Below are 19,104 nucleotides of genomic sequence, written 5' to 3'. Positions count from 1 at the left end.
CCATTCCCTCTTGCAGGAAAAGTGAAATATATCATGGGAGAACTCTTTACGTACATATTATGTGTATGTGAGCTGACAGTCCAAAGCAGTCATACCTTAATAAGTCCTTAATGTTCTTCCAAACTCTTAATATGAGAATCCAGATGAAGTAAGAACAGCAAACAAGTCATGGACTAAGTGTCTTGAAGAACATCAATAACTGAATTTCTCATCAAAAAAGAACCCACACTACAATTTCAATTTGCAGCTAACAACTAAGTATTAGACTTTTCAAAGAATATTACTGAATTATATAAATAATTTTGTCCTGAAAAAGTTTGCATCAGTATTTGAAGCTCTCACAAGAATAAAAGGCTTTCTAGAAGTATATCCTGGAAACTATGTCTGTGCCTTAAAAAGGACATAGAATTTGCCTTAAAAAGAGCATATAGTTTGTTAGGAATTCTTTCTAAACAGGCTGTGTCATTTTACATTCCAACTTACAGCTGGAAGCTCTTACCAGTTTACCCTGTTAAACCACTGAATCTTACTATTGATACATCGCCATGTAGCTTCTGCTTCTCCCTTCATTTTTTCAATATTCACTACAGACAATGTAGAAGGAAGCAAGTCAGCTCTGTGAAGACACCACATGCAGCCTATATAAATGGCTAGACTAAATGTTTGAGGCTTTAGAAAGAAAATCTCAACTTTGTTGAGATTAAATCCAGACCTAATGGTTTCTTTATGAAAGAATTTTTAATCTTCTCAGAAGGTGAAATTATATGTGTTTTAATTCCCAGTTCTGGACTAGACCTAACCCATATTTAAGTCCATGGAAAGTGAAGACAGTGGTCTACTTCTCTTTGATAAAGCCCTCCTTTTGTTCCCTAGCTGCTAAGTGTAAGTTGTAACTGGTGGCATGCTCTCCCTCAAGCAATGGCCTTACTCAGCAGGCAGCCATTCTGTGGACTGAGGGGCTGAATAAACCCTCACCTATGATAGTATCCCATTCATAATACTAAATACATCCACAGCATTTTATTAAGCATTTGGTACAACAGAATTACAGAAGTCTAACATTCTAGGATCATAGCTATTTTATTTCAAAGTCTTTTATAAATAGCCAGTTAAGATAAACAGATGAATAAGCTATAAAACAAAAACAATCATATTAATCTAGAAGGACTCCAGAAACATAAATTATGACCAAAAATCTTTTGCAAGATGGTCAATATTAATAAAGCATTTTCTCTTGAACAAAATATAGCTTGTTAGACATTTTTAATGAGTACTTGAGATTGTGTCTGAATCTATACGCTAAATTTTCACTTTTTGCTATACAATGTTAAGAAAAATGTGAACAATTATGCTCCTCCCAAGTTACTGAGGACAGACATTCACTACATGGAAAATTTTCTTTGGCTACTCACAACGATGTCAATAATAAATAGAAGCCAAACAAAGATTAGATAAAACTGAAAAAATAATTCGAAGCAAAGTAAGAGGAATTTGCTTCACAACTACAGAGTAAAACAAATTTGTTAAAAAATATATAATCATCATGGTGTTATAATCTAAAAATTAACTAATATTGAATGCAAAGAGACAAGGCAATTGCACACATAGGGAGAAATGGGCATTTGAACCCTATCTTCAATGTAGAGGTTAAACTAGTCTAATCTCTTAGAAAGGTACCATACTTTGCCTACCTAAAACTGTAAGAAATCCAAATTGTTAACAGCAATAAATATCATCTTTCATAATCACATGACCAAGTATCTGAGAGCAAGAACACTTTAATTAAACAGGTCATGACTCTGAAGTTATGTAGCAATTACACTGAAACTGAAAGATGAACAGGTTAAATAAACACTAGTGATTAACACTGACCAACTTTAAACATTTAAAGATAAATGGGAGGTACATGTATACACAGCAAAAAAAAAATTAGTCAGATACCCACTTAAATTAATAAAGATACATCTGGATCCTCTCAGTATTAAAACATTGTAGGGATTTATTTTGTGAAAGCATATTATCTCCAATATCAAACAGAAATTCTTTTAATTTATGTATTTGGTTTACAAACCATTGCTATTTTATTTCTTAATGCTAAAAAGGGCTTGTGAACAACATGAAACTAATCCTCAAAAAGCCACAAACAGTAACACACATAAATTGACCGAAATTGAATTAGCTACCTGAAATCCAAGCTTTTCCATAGGTCTTCTTGATGCTAAATGAAGGCATCTTTATAATAATTCAAAGCAAGGAAATTTTAATTTTTGAATACCCTGTTTACAGTTCATAGGTGACATCTTGTTTAAACACAGGATTTTTTACATTTATTTAAATTTTTCCTTGAATGCACTGAAGTTCAACATCTGCTAAAACTGTCTACATAAGTGCACTCATACTAAGCTGAATAACTGCCTTGCCTGTGCATACAATATTTTGTATATGAACAGATGCTGGCCATGCAAATTCCTTTTTTCACACAGCTGATTTAAACAGCGAACAGATATCAACCCAGATGCAAGGCCTTTTTCATTTAATTCCCCAACCTACCACTAAACTGTTCCTTGAAGACACTACCTAAATAAAGCTCTAAGTAAACAGTCAAGGGGGGAAGCAAACACATTGGGAGGTTTGCCGCTTTACTCTATTCCTAGCAATGTCTTCATTATTTATATATATAGGCACTGGTTTCCAGCCACTGACGCTAAATCTAGATAATTAAACATTTATACCATCCCCTGCTGTGCCATAATGTCTAACTGTGTCCAAAGAGTCCTAGGTGTGCTGTTACACACCTGAGACTGAAATGAGGAATTTGCTGAGCTACCTTTGATAAAGGTCTACACCTGGAACTTAATAGCACATGGTAATGTTTCTGAATATTGCAACAGGTGGCAAATAAAACTTACTGCTCAAGAACTGTTTCATCTTCTGGTTCCAGAATTGCTATTTGTAATTGCTCTTGCTCTATTAATTTGAACAAAAGTGAAAATTTTTCGATGTGCTATAGTTTTTATTGTTATAGCAATGTTTCCATATGTGTTTTAAGACAAGATTATTTTAGGAGAGCTTGCAGAAGAATTTCAATGGAAAATTAATCTATTTTGAACAATTTGAAGTTAAAAGATAAATTTCTAGTGCTATCAGGATGGGAAAAATAGCTAGCAAAACAAAACCTGGTCACTGTAATTTCACCAGACACTCTAAATCACCTCTAGTGGTTTTCAGAAATTCAGTACCATCTAAAACCAAACCAGCTACCTCTAATTTCTGTACAGTAAAATTACACCACCATAGTGTACATGTAAAGGACAAGGTTTATAGGAAGAACTAGTGTCTTTTACACTGACTGTTGTGGGTGAAAAATATTATACAAGCTTTTGGGCATATAAACCCTTGCTCATCTAATACAGAAGTACAAATACAACTGTACAAAGAATTTCAGACTCACGTTCATAGTCAGTTTTCTGTACGTTCTTAAGCAAGAAACATATTGGTGTTCTTTAAGCATGGAGCACAGATAACAAAAGCAAAGTCTCCTTACATCAGATTGAAATAGCTAAAACCATTTTGAAGCTACATCATGTCAAGAAGTTGTTTTATTTTTATTTTCCAACTAACTTTTAAGGAGAAGATGGAAAAGGAGATTGGCAGTTCCTAGGAAGACATTCCCCCTTCCCTGAACACTGTGGAGAGTAAGCCATTGATCTGTGCATGAGAAAATAGGCCAATGGGCATTACAGTGATGAGGAAAAAAAAAGATGAAATCTCACTCCTTCCCCATATCCCCCAACATCTCCAACAGCTCAAAGAAGTTAATGTAAAGTTGGACTATGGACTACAATGCTGTGTAATCTCCCTGTTCTTTGACTGTGATGGCCAACAGACAGTGTATCCTGGAATGACAGTAAGGCCCTAAAAGCTAACAACACATGGGATCTAATTTAGGGAAAACATTTGTATGCCAATTTAACCATTAATAGGAGATATTTACTATGTATGGTCTTCACCAGATTTCAGGCAAATTTAAGTCTGCTTCTTGCAGATTTAGAAACCTATGTATACTGACTACATTCTATCTTGTCACATTATGACAGTCTTGAAAACAGTAAAAATAAAGCTGGGTAACATTTTGAGTAGAGGACGTGACTTGATTGCAGGATAATTTTGACAAGGCAAAAGCAGCAACCTAGTATTGAAATATGTTTGACAATCCAATTTCAACCAAGATGTTTGTTCACCTTCTGCTACTGGAGGTGCATTCTGTTAGTGATCAAGGAAACAAGAGCGCGGTCTGAACGCAGTAAGATAGAGCAGAGCAGCTTAGACAAATCGATATGTGAGAAACAGGATCAGAGAACAGGCTTGGACAAGCAGCCCAAGTGGATTCGGGGAGATCTAAGCTGCCAACTCTCTGAATGACTTTTAGAGATCCCAATCTGCAAGACAATACTCAAGAGCTGAGGAAAATCATTAAGCTTCCCACAGCAAAGAAGTAGCTCAGAAAATGATCCTATAGAATAGCTGGTACAGGAGACTTTTGTCAGAGGTATTCCAAGTATAGGAAATATTCTATAGTTTTTATGAGACTCCTTCTTAAAAAGAGGTTTTTTCCAAATTTCAGTGATCTGGAAATCAACATATTTCTTTGTTAAACACACAGAGCATACAAAGCCCATGAAAATCTTGATAAGACTCTGAGTGTGTTTCTTCATAAAAAACACAAAATCAGCTTGCGTCAAGTGTCAAGAACAGGGTAAGAGTTTCCCCAAACAGATATTTTCCAGTAGCAAGAAGGCAGAGGTAGGAGAAGCAACCTACAGATTCTAAAAATATTTGTCACATTTGTGCAATTCCAGATGAGAAGGTTGTTGAGTGCTGTGGAGGTACAGACCTACAACAGTGATGGTTTAAAAACAACAGGGAACTTGGTAGGGCCCAGGACCTGTTCAGAATGGCAGAAGTAAAATAAGAAAAACTTTCTCTCTTTTTTAAAAAGTGAAATTTTCACAAAAGTGACAAAAAAAGTTATCATCAACACATCAACATCTCTCCTGACTGGAATAATAATTTTGATTAATTTGGAACATGGTGAACAAAAACTGGGGAGTAGGAAGTTTTAACTACAGTAAGACAAAGGGATGGAGAAAAATGCCCTGTGATAATTGCTTCTTATCTTTTCTACTGTAATTTTATATAGAATTGTTTTAGAAAAAAGGTATTCTATAGTTCTTAGGACTGGTGGAGGTTTCAAAATTGATTTTTAAATACAAGCTATTTGTCTGTGTCTTAAGTATTTCAAAATTAATAACATTAGAAAGGTAGTAGGCTTATTTCAAGGGAAGTGCCAAATATTTTATTTACTTGCACAAGAAATAAAGACAGAATAAAAAGCAATTTCCATTGCTCCTCAGGTTTATCCTGTACAAAATTATAAACAGTTTTGGTGAAGGCTTTGATCTGTAACAGTTTAAAACAGATTCCCTAAAAACAAGTTCCTGAATCCATTGAAAGAGATGAATGAACCGAAAAAGTCTCAGAAGCTCTGAAGGCCATGCCACTGCTGATTTCATGTCACTACAAAACTTGTCACTTGAAAACAAACACTTAACACATATGAACTGATTTATCTAAACCTTAAATGTCCGTAACAAAACACTGCACTGGAATTTCATCAGTTTTAAAAAGCCAGACAATGACCAGCAAGTGAAAGAACCATGTTTTCTCCTGTCAGCTCTTTCCAAAAACCTGTTAGTTGTCTCCAGAGTATGAGTGGTTACTTTAAAGCCGTGGTCTCAGAGAAAAGGTACAAAGTCTATCATTTCATTTAAATTCAGGATAACATTCAGTAAAAATTTAAAAATTCTACTACATTTTCATTTCCCACTATTTAAAATGAAGATATGTTTTTGCCCAAATGGTATTGCATTTCCTAGTTCCTCATCAATTTAATGACACTTTCCATGACTTTCAGTGATATAGTCACACAGTTTCACTATTCTAGCTAATGGTGTTGCTCATTTCAATAAAGTTATTTGATTATGAATAAAATTGCCAAACTCTAAGTAAAAGGGAGATGATCCTGTGTATCTTTGGTTTTTTTAATCAATTTCATTTTTATCAGCCTTAATTGACTCTGATTTCTCAAAGAAATCTCTACCTCATAGTCCCATTTTGACTGAAAAATAGTGACAGAAATACAGGAAAGCTTGTAAAATGTACCTTTGTTTCTAAAGGAAAAAACATCCAGAAGTTGGAAAAAATTCACACTATTTTTCAGTTTTAAAACATCAACTGCTTCCTTTTCAGATACAATCTAACTCTTTGATTCTTAACATACACTATTCCTTTCTGGCACTACTGAGACACTGGGGTCCCAATTTTGTAAAAGTACTTCTTTATATACCTGACTAATGAAGTACTGACACATTCATGAGTCATTCCCATGTTCTGTGTGAGAAAAGGCACAGTGAGCTGTAAACTCTGAAGCGGTAATGATACCATAGAACCATAGAATGGTTTGGATTTGAATGGACCTTTAAAGCTCATCTAGTCCAACCCTCCTGCCATGGGCAGGAATATCTTCAATCAGATTGGGTTGCTCAGAACCCCACTCCATCACCTCTCTTGCCAACCTGCTCCAGCATTTTACCTCAGACAAATTAAAAACCTTCTCTCATATCTAATACAAACCAACCCTCCTTCAGTTGAAAACCATATTCTCCTCTTGCTATTGCAGAAGGCCCTGCCAAAAATGTTTGCCCTCATATTTCTTATAGGACCCCTTTAGGTGCTAGAAGGCTGCTATAAGGTCTCCCCAGAGTCTTCTCTTGGGATTGCTCAGCCTGAAGAATTGTCTCAGTCTTTCCTCACAGGAGAGGTGTTCCATTCCTCTGATCACCTTGGTGGCCACCTCTGGACTCACTTTAAGTTCCTGTGCTGAGGACCCCAGAGCTGGGTGCACCACTCCAAGTACGGTCTCACAAGTGGAGTAGAAGGACATGTAGTGTAAGTTCTCTTCTGTGCATGTTTAATGGTACAACATTAAAACATAGTCAGGATCCCTGTCTCACTCCATTGCGCACCACCATTAATAGCACCAGTAAACTGCTGTATGGTTGTCCCAATTATTCAACTCCATGTGCAGTCCGAGCTTTTCCCTGCAATCTTAATCTTTATCAAAATATGTAACAAGATTTCTAGAGGGGACACACTAAAACATGTTTCTAACTCTTTACAGACCTGATGCTTTGAATATACCTCATTTTCCAAATCCATGGTTTTTTAATTGGGTCAACAAACCATCAACAGTCACCAAGTATCTATAGCTTTATCTAGGAGCATTTTCTATTGAACTTGCCATTCTGTGGTTACAAAATACAGAATAAGCCTCCTAAGAAATACTGGAATTCAGACCTTCTGCACTAACACTAGAAAATGAAGGATAAAAAATAATATTAAGGCTTCACTAGGTGTGTTAATCTACTGGTAAATGCTGTACCATACAAAAAAATACTGCTTATATTGAAGCACCTATTTTGATAGTATCTTCATTCAATACACCAGGGCTCTTAACCTTACAGTTACTACTAAAATATAAAGAAAACTACCACTGCTGTTCTTTCTTCACAATGTCTGTAGTTTAGAAAAAGTTGACTCAATATATTTGTTGGTTCTTCTGCTTTCATAACTTCTAAAGCATCTATGTCAAAATCAGCAGAAGTAGACATTACATAAAGCAGCAACTTGAGCCATTGCCCTTATTCATGGAAAAATCCAACTAGTTGACTAGCTAGGGAAATTCCTGTCCCTTCCCTCCTTAACACATGTACACGGTAAAGCTAAATAATAATAACTTTATTACTGTGGCTTCCTTCACAAGTTTTTTTTAATTTTATTTTCCAGGTGAATTTAGTAATTGACATGGGTCCAACATAGATGGTATCACAGACATCAGCTGTTGGACTGACTGTGGGAATAAATACTGTTAGCACACATCAATTACTTGCAAAATGATACAGAAAGGGTACATTCTTCAAGGAGAAAATTGCTCTTTTTTTTCATCTACTTTTTGTAATAGACAGCTACCTCTGTATTCTACTAACTGGTGTTAGTTACTTCACAGCTTTTGAACTTTCACAGCCTTTTAACTGTGGAAAAACTGTGATGATGTAGGCCAAAAGAAAGCTGTGTACCCTCTAACAGACTGGGGCACCAGTGTATGGCCCAGCTCAAGTGTCACTTGCCCGCTACTAAAGATATATCCTAAATGGTAACAACAGCACATGGCTTAAAACTTGTGTGTGAAGCAAAGTATTTCTGAACCATAGGTGCAAGTTAAATGTGAGCCTTGACACTTCTACCAGTAAGAAAAAATTACATTTTATTATAGAACAAGCCATTCTCTGTATACATTAACTAAAATTATATGAATGCTAAAGAATTTCTTTACTCCATCTCATACAGGAACTTATTTGCCAAACACTACAAGGCAAATTGCTTTTGCAATTTTAGTTCTTTAGAATACAGCAGAGAGTTTCATGGAAGAACAGCTTTACGCCAGCTCAAGTAGTTTTCTCAATTCTGTTATTTTAAAAAAATTACACTAATTTGGTAAAATATTGAAACATATCCAGGCTTATTCCCAAATTCAGATTTACACTACCATTTTTAAATATTGCCAAAATAAAAGACTAAAATATTTACTCTGCGTGAGATATTATCAAGACAAACAATGTCAGTGACATGCATAACGTTTAACATTTTTTCAACATTATGCTGAATACAATATGTGCACTATACTTTAGGAAAGCCTACAAACCAGTTTAGAAAATAATTTATATTAGTGGGTAACTCTATGACATTGCTGGCATATTCCTAACATTTAGGATAAATATGTTTTCTTGATATTTACTGGTACCTAATTGTATTGTCATTGAAAATCAGAACCATGCCAAAAAAATTACAACCTAAAATGTTGAGAGAACACATATCAGTGATACAGAGTGGAAAAATCATTATAATCACTTTATGACACTTCTACAATAATACAAATGAATTTTATCAAAGAAACACCTATGACACAAATGACATTTAACTTTTTTAAGCTGTGCACATATCATATTGCAAAAGCAAAGGAAAGGCAGGGGCATGCTCACAAAAGCTGCAGAGAGGAAGATCATGCATACTGTTCACAACTCACAGATCATTAGTAAGCTATTTGAAAAACAGGTAAGCCTTTTATGCCAAGCATTGCTTTCATTTTAATGACAGTAATTCCTCTTGCCTTCAGTAGGAATTACACCTGTGTAAATGAGAGCAAATGTAGGGCAGGAAGTAAGTCTACCATAAAAGAAAAGAACTTTAAACAGAAAAAAGGCTCTAACCACTTTGTCCTCCTGGAGTTCATATCCACGAAAGCAAGAAAGAAAGGATAGGGGGAAAAAAAAAAAAAAACAATATGAGGAAAGAGTCACTTCCATGTTGAAAGCAAGTAGTAGAATTTTTTAGTAAGATAAATAAATAAATATCAAAAGAAGTAATATATATATTTCTTATTTTCCCTAATGGTGAAGGATATATAGTGAAAAGTAAGTAATTTTAATCATTTTCATGATCCTTTCATGAGTGAAATTGAGACTATCTAATACATTTAAAAAATTGTACAAAAAATGCACAAAATAAATTATTTTCATAAAAATAATTTGGGAGTCATGTCTGAATTATCTTCACCAAAAAATGGGTCATCTCATCGAAAGGATGCAGCATTTAACTCATACCTTGGACTCCAGTATTGCAAATCATTAGCATTCATCAATGCTTTGCACTTGCAAAGAGTTCAGTGAAATTAAGAATGTTTGATTACTATTGACAAACAGAGGGTATTCAAAATGGCAAAACTGCATGTTAGCCACTCAGCAGATCTTTAAAATCCTGGAGTTATAAAAGACAAGGAGACAGAGTTTCTTACAAGTGGTCACTGCATGTCATGCCAGGTCTGTAACACGTACACTTTCTTTTTCATACCCATCAGTATTAAATACAAACATTCCTATTGGTTATCTTCCTTGAAGAAACTGTCTTTTTAGCTGTCTAAAATTGTAAATGGAATAATACTTCAGAAAAAAAATATTCAAAATGTTTTCAGTCAAAAATATTCCCCATTTTGGTGAATGAAGAAGGATGATTTTTATCTGGTATTTTAATTTCACATGCCAATATAGAGACTAAATCTAGGCACTTTATTAAGCATTGGCTGTGCTGGGAATACAACTGCTTACCAAAAAAGGGTGACAATTAATTTTATAGATTCATTGTTCCGGTACCTGTATGACATGTAACTTTAAAACATGTAACTCTTATAGAAGGCTTAGGTTCCCTCCAATCCTAAAGTTACAAACAAACAGAAGAGAATACAACAAAGGCCAACAAGACAGTCAGGCAATAAAACACAATATACAAGGAGAAGCTGAGGAAGATAGCCTTGTTTAACCTAAAGAAGGCTGAGGTTGGGAAGGACGTGGGAAGAGGGGAACTACTTGCCTTCCTCAACTATTTAAAGTTCAGCTATGGGAAACACAAAGACAGAATTTTCTTCAAGATGCACAGGTAATAAACAAAACACAACAATTAAGGGATTGTACTGCATGTAAGAAGAAAGAAAATCACAAGAATTGTTAATCATTGAAAGAGGTTGTCCAATGGGGTTAGGGATTCTCTCTCCCAGGAGGTTTTTACAATTCAGTTGAACAAGGTTCTAAAAATCTCATCTGACTTTGAAGTTAATCCTGCATGGAGCAGGAGATTGGTCTAGAAAACCTCCGCAGGTCCGATCTGACCCAATTTATTGTATGATCCTATGTTCAGCGGGAAAAGATTAAAGTATTTTCAAAGATGTTTTGGGTTTTAGCAGTATTCTCAGTTGCACAACTAGTAAATAGCATGGGAAGCTATCTAAATCACAGGACATCCATGCATTATCACTCTCTGTGCAGAGACATGTTTTTCTGCTCAGTACCAGGTGGTGTCATACTTTCCTAGCATGGTTTCCTGTCCCACTGCAGTAAGAAAGGCAGTAGTACTCAGAGACATTTTATATGGAAACATCCAGAGCCTTGATTTCTCATCCTCACCTCTGAAGAAATACACTCTACTATCCAAGAGGATTACAATCCATAAGATAACTCAAAATCCTGTCATTCATACTCTGATCATAATAGTAACCAAGACTCGATTCACATAATCAACCTATGCCAAATAATGTCCAGGATGAAGAACCTCTTTTCAGAAACAAGCTACCAAATATAAAGATATGTGAAGTTCAAGACAAGCCATCACACTTTACCAAACACCTAAGACTGTCTCCAGCCTCTCAGCTTCCTCCACACACACTGTCAAACATTCTTGAGTTCGTAGCAATACACTGCAAACAATAATATGACTGATGATATGAAAGACAGCCCAGCCAGGCATTTCAATAGCAAAGACATTAGAGAAATCATTCAACTCAGTTTTCAAAAAACTGATACTAAAAAAGCAACAAATCAGTCTGACTTCAGTGGTATTTGTCCTGCTCCACGTGAAAATGCACGTATATTTTAACAGTGGTTTTAAGGAGAAAGGCCTTATCTCCATGAGTATTCAGACACACAAAAATGTTAGCAAAATTAGTGGAATTCCATCCTATACTCAAAATAAAACTAGAATGAATCAGTATCTATCCCTTATCCTTTTTTAAAAACGTCTGTCACAAGGTCAATCTGGCATCTGACTGCATGAGTCAAAGCTACTCTTCAAGACTGTACATTTCTCACCTCAATTGCCTAAAATTATAAGTCTGGGTAAAATTGTGAGTTGTTCATTGTATCAGGATCAGAATAACCTCTAAGGTTTATGAAAGCTTTAAAGCAGTAAGAGTTCAAACATGTAGCCTCTGTTGAAATTGAGACCATCATTTGCTGTTTATTGAGATCAAAAGAGCTATCAAATGTAAATAGTTTCAAATAAATAAAATTAATAACAGAAATCGTTTGTGCAGTTGTCATTTGAAGGGACTGATCATATCCACATAGCTTGTATAAAAACCACAGAGAGTTTTTGAACAATCAAGAGAATCCAAAGTATCAATACAGAAATGCAGATTCTGAATATCAGTTCTGCTAGGCATTAGTTTGCAAGCAAAGTTTACAGACTTGAAAGGAGCAATATCTCCTGGTTCAAAATGGCAGTTGTGGCAAGGTTTTTACTCTTAGTACTAAATGAAGCAATTTGAAGAAATGTTTTGCTGACGGGTTATGCTGGGACAGCACTACTTCTATACTGTCCTGGCAGAGGCAGGGTCAGCAGCTTGGCCAGGGCCAGGGGAAGGCACAAAGGGTGGCATGAGGCAGGTCATAGTCCCACCTGCAGACCTGCGTCCCACAACATGCACCCAAGGGGAACCCAAGGACAGGGCCCACGGTCAGCAAAGAATCCAGGTCCCCAGCAAGGTCCATGGTGATGAGGTAGAGCTGAGGCAATCCAGGAAACCAAGCCTACAGATTAGGCTCAGTGAGGGAACCATCCAGGCAGTGGCATGGCTGAGGCAGGGACCAAGCCTGGGCACCCAAGCAGCTCCCAGGCAAAGGACTGGAGCTCCCAAGGGGGCTTATTGCAAACCATCCTCACACATCTCTTTCCCCAAGGCTGATCCCAGGTTACAGCTGCACCACATCAGAGAAGACAAACTCCACTGGGAAAGGAGTGGGGAAAACTACTAAGGACCATGATGTATACTAGCTGAACTGTAGTCCTGTAAGTTTGGGTATAACTTTCAAAAGAATAAAGGGGTTGATCACCTCAAATACAATGGAGGGGGTTTGATCATTTTAAAATGATCATCATTTAGAGATGTCTTAAATGTCATAGATGTTCCTATGGCATTAACATTGTTCCAGTATAATCAGGACCAAATTTAAGAGTGGAAGTCTTCAACATATTTGATAATACAAATTCTATTCTATCCATGTGGAGACTGAGATGTGAAATTCATCCTAATGAGAGCTTTTACACCTTCCAATTGTGAATTTACAACTTCTGAATAAGAGATTGTCTTTGGAATAATTTACTGCTGAATTTCCTTTTTTGCAGAGATGCTTGTTCTCCAGAGAGATGAATACAGTTGTAGGTTATCAGTTTTTACAGGTGTTATGTGGATTAAACTGAAAAGAAAAACCACACAAATGGTTTAGAGGAATCCTTTCCTCATGTTTACAATGTTATGAGTCTTTTGTAGAGAAATGCAAAGTCAAAGCACATCTCCTAAAGACCAATTTATTTGTATACAATAACAAATCATGGAGTTTATACCAAACCCTAGTGACTTAGAAAACTTGATTGTGACAGACTAAGTCTTCAGTGCTTGCTAATTCTCAACAGAATGAAATGGATTATGCATTAGCACAAGTATGCTACAGTTTTGTGTTGCAACTCCATACAGATGAACACATTGCAAGTCCTGCAGTTAGAATCACTCAGCAAATGGAACTTGATGTTTTTTAAAAAAATCAAACAGCCCCAGGGAAATAAGCAGAATGCAAAGCTTTCACTGAACCATGGGAACTGAGAGAAGTTCCCTACTTACACCTTACATGTTTCCATGTTGTTGGGTCTTATAAAACAACTGAAAATCTCTCGCTTTTGTTCTTCAAAGACAAAGAAAGAAGGATGTTTCAGTGGCCTCAAGTGATAGTAAGTTGCCAAATACCCTGCAAGTAGGTATTCAGCATGCATTAAGTTAACTTTTCAGACAAGCATTTTTTCCTTTCTGTACAAGTGAAAGGTTGGTTTAGTGAACTGGCATTCTGAGGTGCTAAAATTTATATTTGCTGCACACAATGTTGTATCAATCTGGCAGCTGTATTTTTCCAACATTTTAGCATTTAGATTTCTCACCTGCATAAACCTCATTCTGCTGTCTACTGACTCATTCAATATTCATTCCCCTATATAAATCAGTATATTCTTTTTAAAAAAAGAACAGGAGTATATTTTATATATCAGTGGTACTCTTACTACTGAGAACGATTACTGCTTGCTCTCACAGGATTTATTATTTCAGTTTTAATCAATCTGAAACTTTTCATAAACATAAAAGATGACTGTTCAAGGTTTTTTACTCCCTTGAAATTTAAGTCCCCATTCTAGCTAAATACTCCATTCACCCAGATAATAAATTGTACAGAAGCAAAAGTGCCACCATTATAATTTTTATTTATTTGAGCTAGAAGGAACTCCCACATAATGATAATTTTTGTACAGCTTGAACTGAATGCTAATGCCTATACATTTCAGGCACTTTAATGAGGCTGAAAAAGGAATAAATCATCCAAACATTTTGAGAATCCTAATCTAATGCTCTGACAACAGTCAAAACATTTCCACTCCCTGCTCCTCCTCATGGCCATGAACCTTGTAAGCAGTAGTCATCCTTGAGACCTTTGAAAGAAGAGTGTTCTTTGCAGTTGTCCATCACCTGAAGTGCATGCTGCTAATACTGGTCTGTACTAAAAAATTTAGTAGCAGAATCTGGAGTAAAAGGCAAGAGTTTATCTTGAAACTTGGTATTATGAAGATTTCAAACAGATCCATCAAAGAACATTTCAGACAGTGAAATTATCACCTTATATAAGGTCCAAAGCAGACATATATATATATAAAATATATATATAATGTGTCAAAAAATGTCTACAAAGACCAAAAAAAGCAAAGTTAAAACAGGAAGTTATTAGAAGTCATCCTTCAAGAAGCTGAAGTAGTATCCAGAAAAGAAAAGATATAAGAATGAATTCTGGTAGACCAAAAGAGTTTTAATAGCATAATCTGTGTAGGCATAAAACATATCATAAACAGGAGACTGCCAGTCTTTCTGAATCAGGTATTTTTTATTCATATTCACAGTGATTAGGAAGGTACTTACTCTAGAATATTATTTTATGCAGAATAAACTGGAGCATATACTTTGAACTGATATTTCAGAAAGAGAAGCTAAAAAGTGAGTCAACAAAAAAAAAAAAGTAACAAATTTTTTTAATGAGATGATAGTGTAAAGCATCTCCAGTCTAAAATAATTATTAACTGTGATACAGTCTCATTGATAAGAAGTACAAAAGTTGGCAAAAATACCAAGATATTTTTAAGGAGTTTCAACATTACATCAATTGAAGAATAGAAAAGTGAGTCTGATATCCACATTGGACAGATTTTTAGAAACCCAAATACAAAATAAAATTAGCAAGCAGATTGATAAATTGTGATAAATTCTGGAAAAGTTAGAATGGCTTTAGTAGCAGGAACACGTCTGTTGCATGTATTAGAATTCTTTCAAGCAGTCACAGAGAAAGTGAGAAAAAGGGACTTATTCCTACTGCTCATTTGGGATTACAGGCTTTTAAAGAATCTCAGCTGCCATGGAATAGGAATAAATTCATCCATGAGAAAACTTAATTAATGAAAGGACAAGAAGAAAAAGACAGGAATAAATGGTCAGGGTTTCTTTAAGGGAAAGTTATCACCAGCAAAGCCTGACAGGAAATCAGTCTAGAGATACTCTGTTCAGCATATTCATAAACTATCTAGAATAAAAATGAACAAAGTGCAGGAAAGCCTCACACTAAATTAGCAACAGCAGTAAAAAAAATGCCAGCTGAGAAGAGCTGCAGAACAGTCTCAGACTGAATGGAGAAGTGGGCTTACTGAAAGACAGATTTAGGTTAGACAGTAAGAAAAGCAGTCTGTGGTGAGCATGGTGAAGCACTGGAACAAATTATCTAAGAGGCTATGGAAGAATCTCATTGGAAATCTGTCAAGAGAAGTCAGACTTATATCTGTCAAGTTCAGATGATCCATGCCAAGGAGAATTTAAATGGTGTATCGGAATGTTTCACTAGGAAATGAAGCATTCTTCCTAATGCTAATTCTTTTCCACAAAAGACTAGCATAATACTTCTTGAATATTGTCATACGTCTTCTACAAGTATCTGTCAGATTCTGAGAAAGATTCTGTGTATCAGATCTGAACATTTTATCTAAAATGTTGAGTAAAATGATCTCAGAAGGGTTTTCTGAGATTACATCAGTTGTGCTGAATTTTTTACTCTATCATTCAGCTTTTTTAAGAAATCAGATTGCTGGTTTACCACTTGTTATACAATAAACACCAGCATATACTAGTTGTAATATATGTTAGTGCATTTAATTATTTTCCAGAAATAGGTTAATATTTGCATGTGTATGCATATATAAATAAGCATAATATGTGTGCATATGTATAAGAGATAATAAATATTTAAAAGCACTGTATTATATTACATATAATATTCTAACAGTAATTTTACAATAATCTTGTACAGATGAACCTGGGCAAGCAGAAAAGAAACAAATCCTTGCTCTACTTTGTAACAATCGATGTCTCAATATTAGCATCACTAGATCACTAGATATACTTCTGTTTCTCAAATAGAGCCTCATCCTCCAATCAAAGAAATGTACTTGCATGAGTCTGTTAGTCAAAAAATGGTTTGTATTAACTTAAAAGCCATAATCATAAATTCATATGCAATTGGAAATTACATGAAATGAGGCCAGATCTCTTAGAAGGCCCTGAAGTAGATATCATCTCCTTGAAATCTGTTTCAGTAGTTATGTGATTCAGATTCATAAGCAATGCATAAGAGATACTGAGTTTAGGAGAAGCTTGCTGTTAAACTCTCCTAACTCCATACCTTATTGGAGCGCAGAGACACTCTTCCTCCGCAGCGTGCACAGAATTTAGTTTGGCAATATGAACAGTTATGGCCACAGCCATCAGCAAATTTTGTTTTGTGGCAGATGCCACAGGTTGGGGCATCACCCTTCTGCTCCTGGTGCTGCTGTGATTCTTCACCCATCTTCTTCACTTGCTCCTTATACATCTCAAACTGCTGATGTAATTTTCTGCAGAAGAGAAGAGATCATTAGCTGTTGATTTACCTTTGCCCACGAATACTTCACAGTCACTAAACTGCAATAACTTTTTACAAATCATAGAGAAATACGGTAGTAAAGCAAATATTTTTAATTTATGATGCTCCAGAAGTGTTACATTCAAGAATTACTTCTTTTTCATTATAACTAAACTCTACGAGGAAGCTCAACACTGGTAACATTCAGCTAAGAGTCCAACTGTTACAAAGAGATGTAACTTTGCTTTAGGATGGGACCAGCTGTTTGCTACAAATACAACAGCTGGAAACACAGATAAGTGATCCAAGAGCCCATGGTACTAAATAATAAACTGGCTAAGAGGAGGGAAAAAATCTAATTCATTCTTTAAAGTGTACTTTTACCAAATTCCACCAGACAGATGCAAATATCTTTTCTTGATTTAGCTTATCTTCATTTATCTAAAAATACTGCATAGAATAATGATTCCAAAATGCTCTTTCTGACTTTTCAATCTCTGATTTTAAGCCTATAAGTTACCTCATCTTAACAAGTCATTATAAGTCATTTAAGCCATTTGTATCATTGGATAGAACTGTCATCTCATGAAACGTAAAGTAGAGGACTACCTTAGGTGTAAAATCCAGGAAAAATTGCTTAAGATACACACACACACCTTTGCCATCTATTTCCAGAACTAGAAACACATGCAGTCAGTGGCCATCAGTGTACAAAACTGTGATGAAGCTTTCAGTCATGTTAATTCATCCATATTTCTGAGCCTACAATCATCAGATCTCCATACATGATAATGAGAAGTGTCTCACTGTGACCAAACCTACAGATGCATTTCATGGTCTATAATGACAATTTTTTTCTCACAAGCCCTATTTCTGAAGGTAAATTTTATCATGGGAAATTTAATTTTCATTGTAAAAAGCCGTAATATTTTAGCTTTTGCAGATTCTGAAAAAGATGGGAAGGGTGACATAGCATATCATGAGAGTTTCAAACACATTGAGAAAAAAAAAAAAAAGAACTTTTACTTCTCTCTTTTTTTTTAATTCTTGTGATTAAAAGGGGTTTGAGCAGTGATATTTAGATTCCTAGCATGGAATTCAACTTGCCTAATTTTGCCAACAGAGATTGTAAAGTTTGTAAATTAAAAGATATTAATCTAATTTAAACAGATTTTTTAGTTCCTTGAATAAGCTCATGCAAAACCCAAAAAATTAAGCACTTTTTATGAAACATTAAAAAGATAACATAAGACAAAAAATAAAATTTCAAAAGGCATGTATTTTTCCTTAGAGTTATTCTTCTTGAGAATCTTGAGATTAAGTTAATAAAAACACACACATGAATCATAAGATAGAGCAAAAAATAACCTCCTAGAAAACAACTAAATCCAGGAGACAAACTTCCTGAAGCATAAATAAATCCTTTATATAGATCACATATAAATCAATGATGCAAAGCTACTTTATCAGAATTTTCAGAGGCATCTACCAAAACAAAAATTACATGAGTCAGTTAAAAATTAAATCAAACTGTTATTTACTGTGTATATTCACATTTATGGCAAGAATTGTTGGGATTTACCTTGTTTTTCAGGAAAACTCTGCTAAGAATGTACTTTACGTTACACCACAGAGGAATTGTAGGAACAAGCAGGCAGCTCCCTCTCTCCACCAGGCAAGACAGAAGGCTGGAGTCATCCCTCTCCTCTGTACTGACCTGTTGCCTGAGCTCTCAGCTGCCACTCACCCTTTCCCAGGAAGAGGGAAAGAGGGACAGAGGGACAGAGGGACAGAGGGACAGAGGGACAGAGGGACAGAGGGAAAGAGGGAAAGAGGGAAAGAGGGAAAGAGGGAAAGAGGGAAAGAGGGAAAGAGGGTTGCTTCATTTGCTTATGTGTCATTTTTCTAGTGTACCTGCTCTTGTCACTTCAAGACCAATCCTGAGTCCACGGGCTGTCCTCAGGCCCAGCAGTGTGGACTCCCACCAGGAGTGGCTCCCTTTTCCCTCACTTTCAGCCCTTTCCCACCTGCACCAGCCTTCTGGCCTGCAGCAGAGCAGGGAGAGGGGGCTCGTCTGAGGCCTCTGCAGGAGGGATGGGAGAGCTGGCACTGCCTTAAAATCTAT

The 19,104-nt window shown here is 35.7% G+C and overlaps 1 protein-coding gene across 26 annotated transcripts in view; it reads right to left on the bottom strand.

Annotated features, from left to right (window-relative positions):
* Positions 1 to 19,104, bottom strand: part of RIMS2 (regulating synaptic membrane exocytosis 2) — a 455,072-nt gene that overhangs the window by 352,297 nt on the left and 83,671 nt on the right. For 14 of the 26 annotated variants that reach the window (XM_069005296.1, XM_069005307.1, XM_069005303.1 and 11 more), the window contains 2 exons: positions 16,761 to 16,971; positions 9,387 to 9,398 (listed from right to left, as the gene is read on the bottom strand). In XM_069005296.1, coding sequence (XP_068861397.1) covers positions 9,387 to 9,398; positions 16,761 to 16,971 — 223 coding nt within the window. The remainder of the gene's footprint in view (positions 1 to 9,386; positions 9,399 to 16,760; positions 16,972 to 19,104) is intronic. The other 12 variants (XM_069005290.1, XM_069005304.1, XM_069005298.1 and 9 more) reach the window with 1 other exon arrangement.

This window comes from Aphelocoma coerulescens, chromosome 2 (assembly GCF_041296385.1).
Source record: "Aphelocoma coerulescens isolate FSJ_1873_10779 chromosome 2, UR_Acoe_1.0, whole genome shotgun sequence".
Lineage (NCBI taxonomy): Eukaryota > Metazoa > Chordata > Aves > Passeriformes > Corvidae > Aphelocoma > Aphelocoma coerulescens.
Note: the sequence above shows the minus strand (reverse complement) of the source record. Positions and strands in the feature narration are given on the sequence as shown.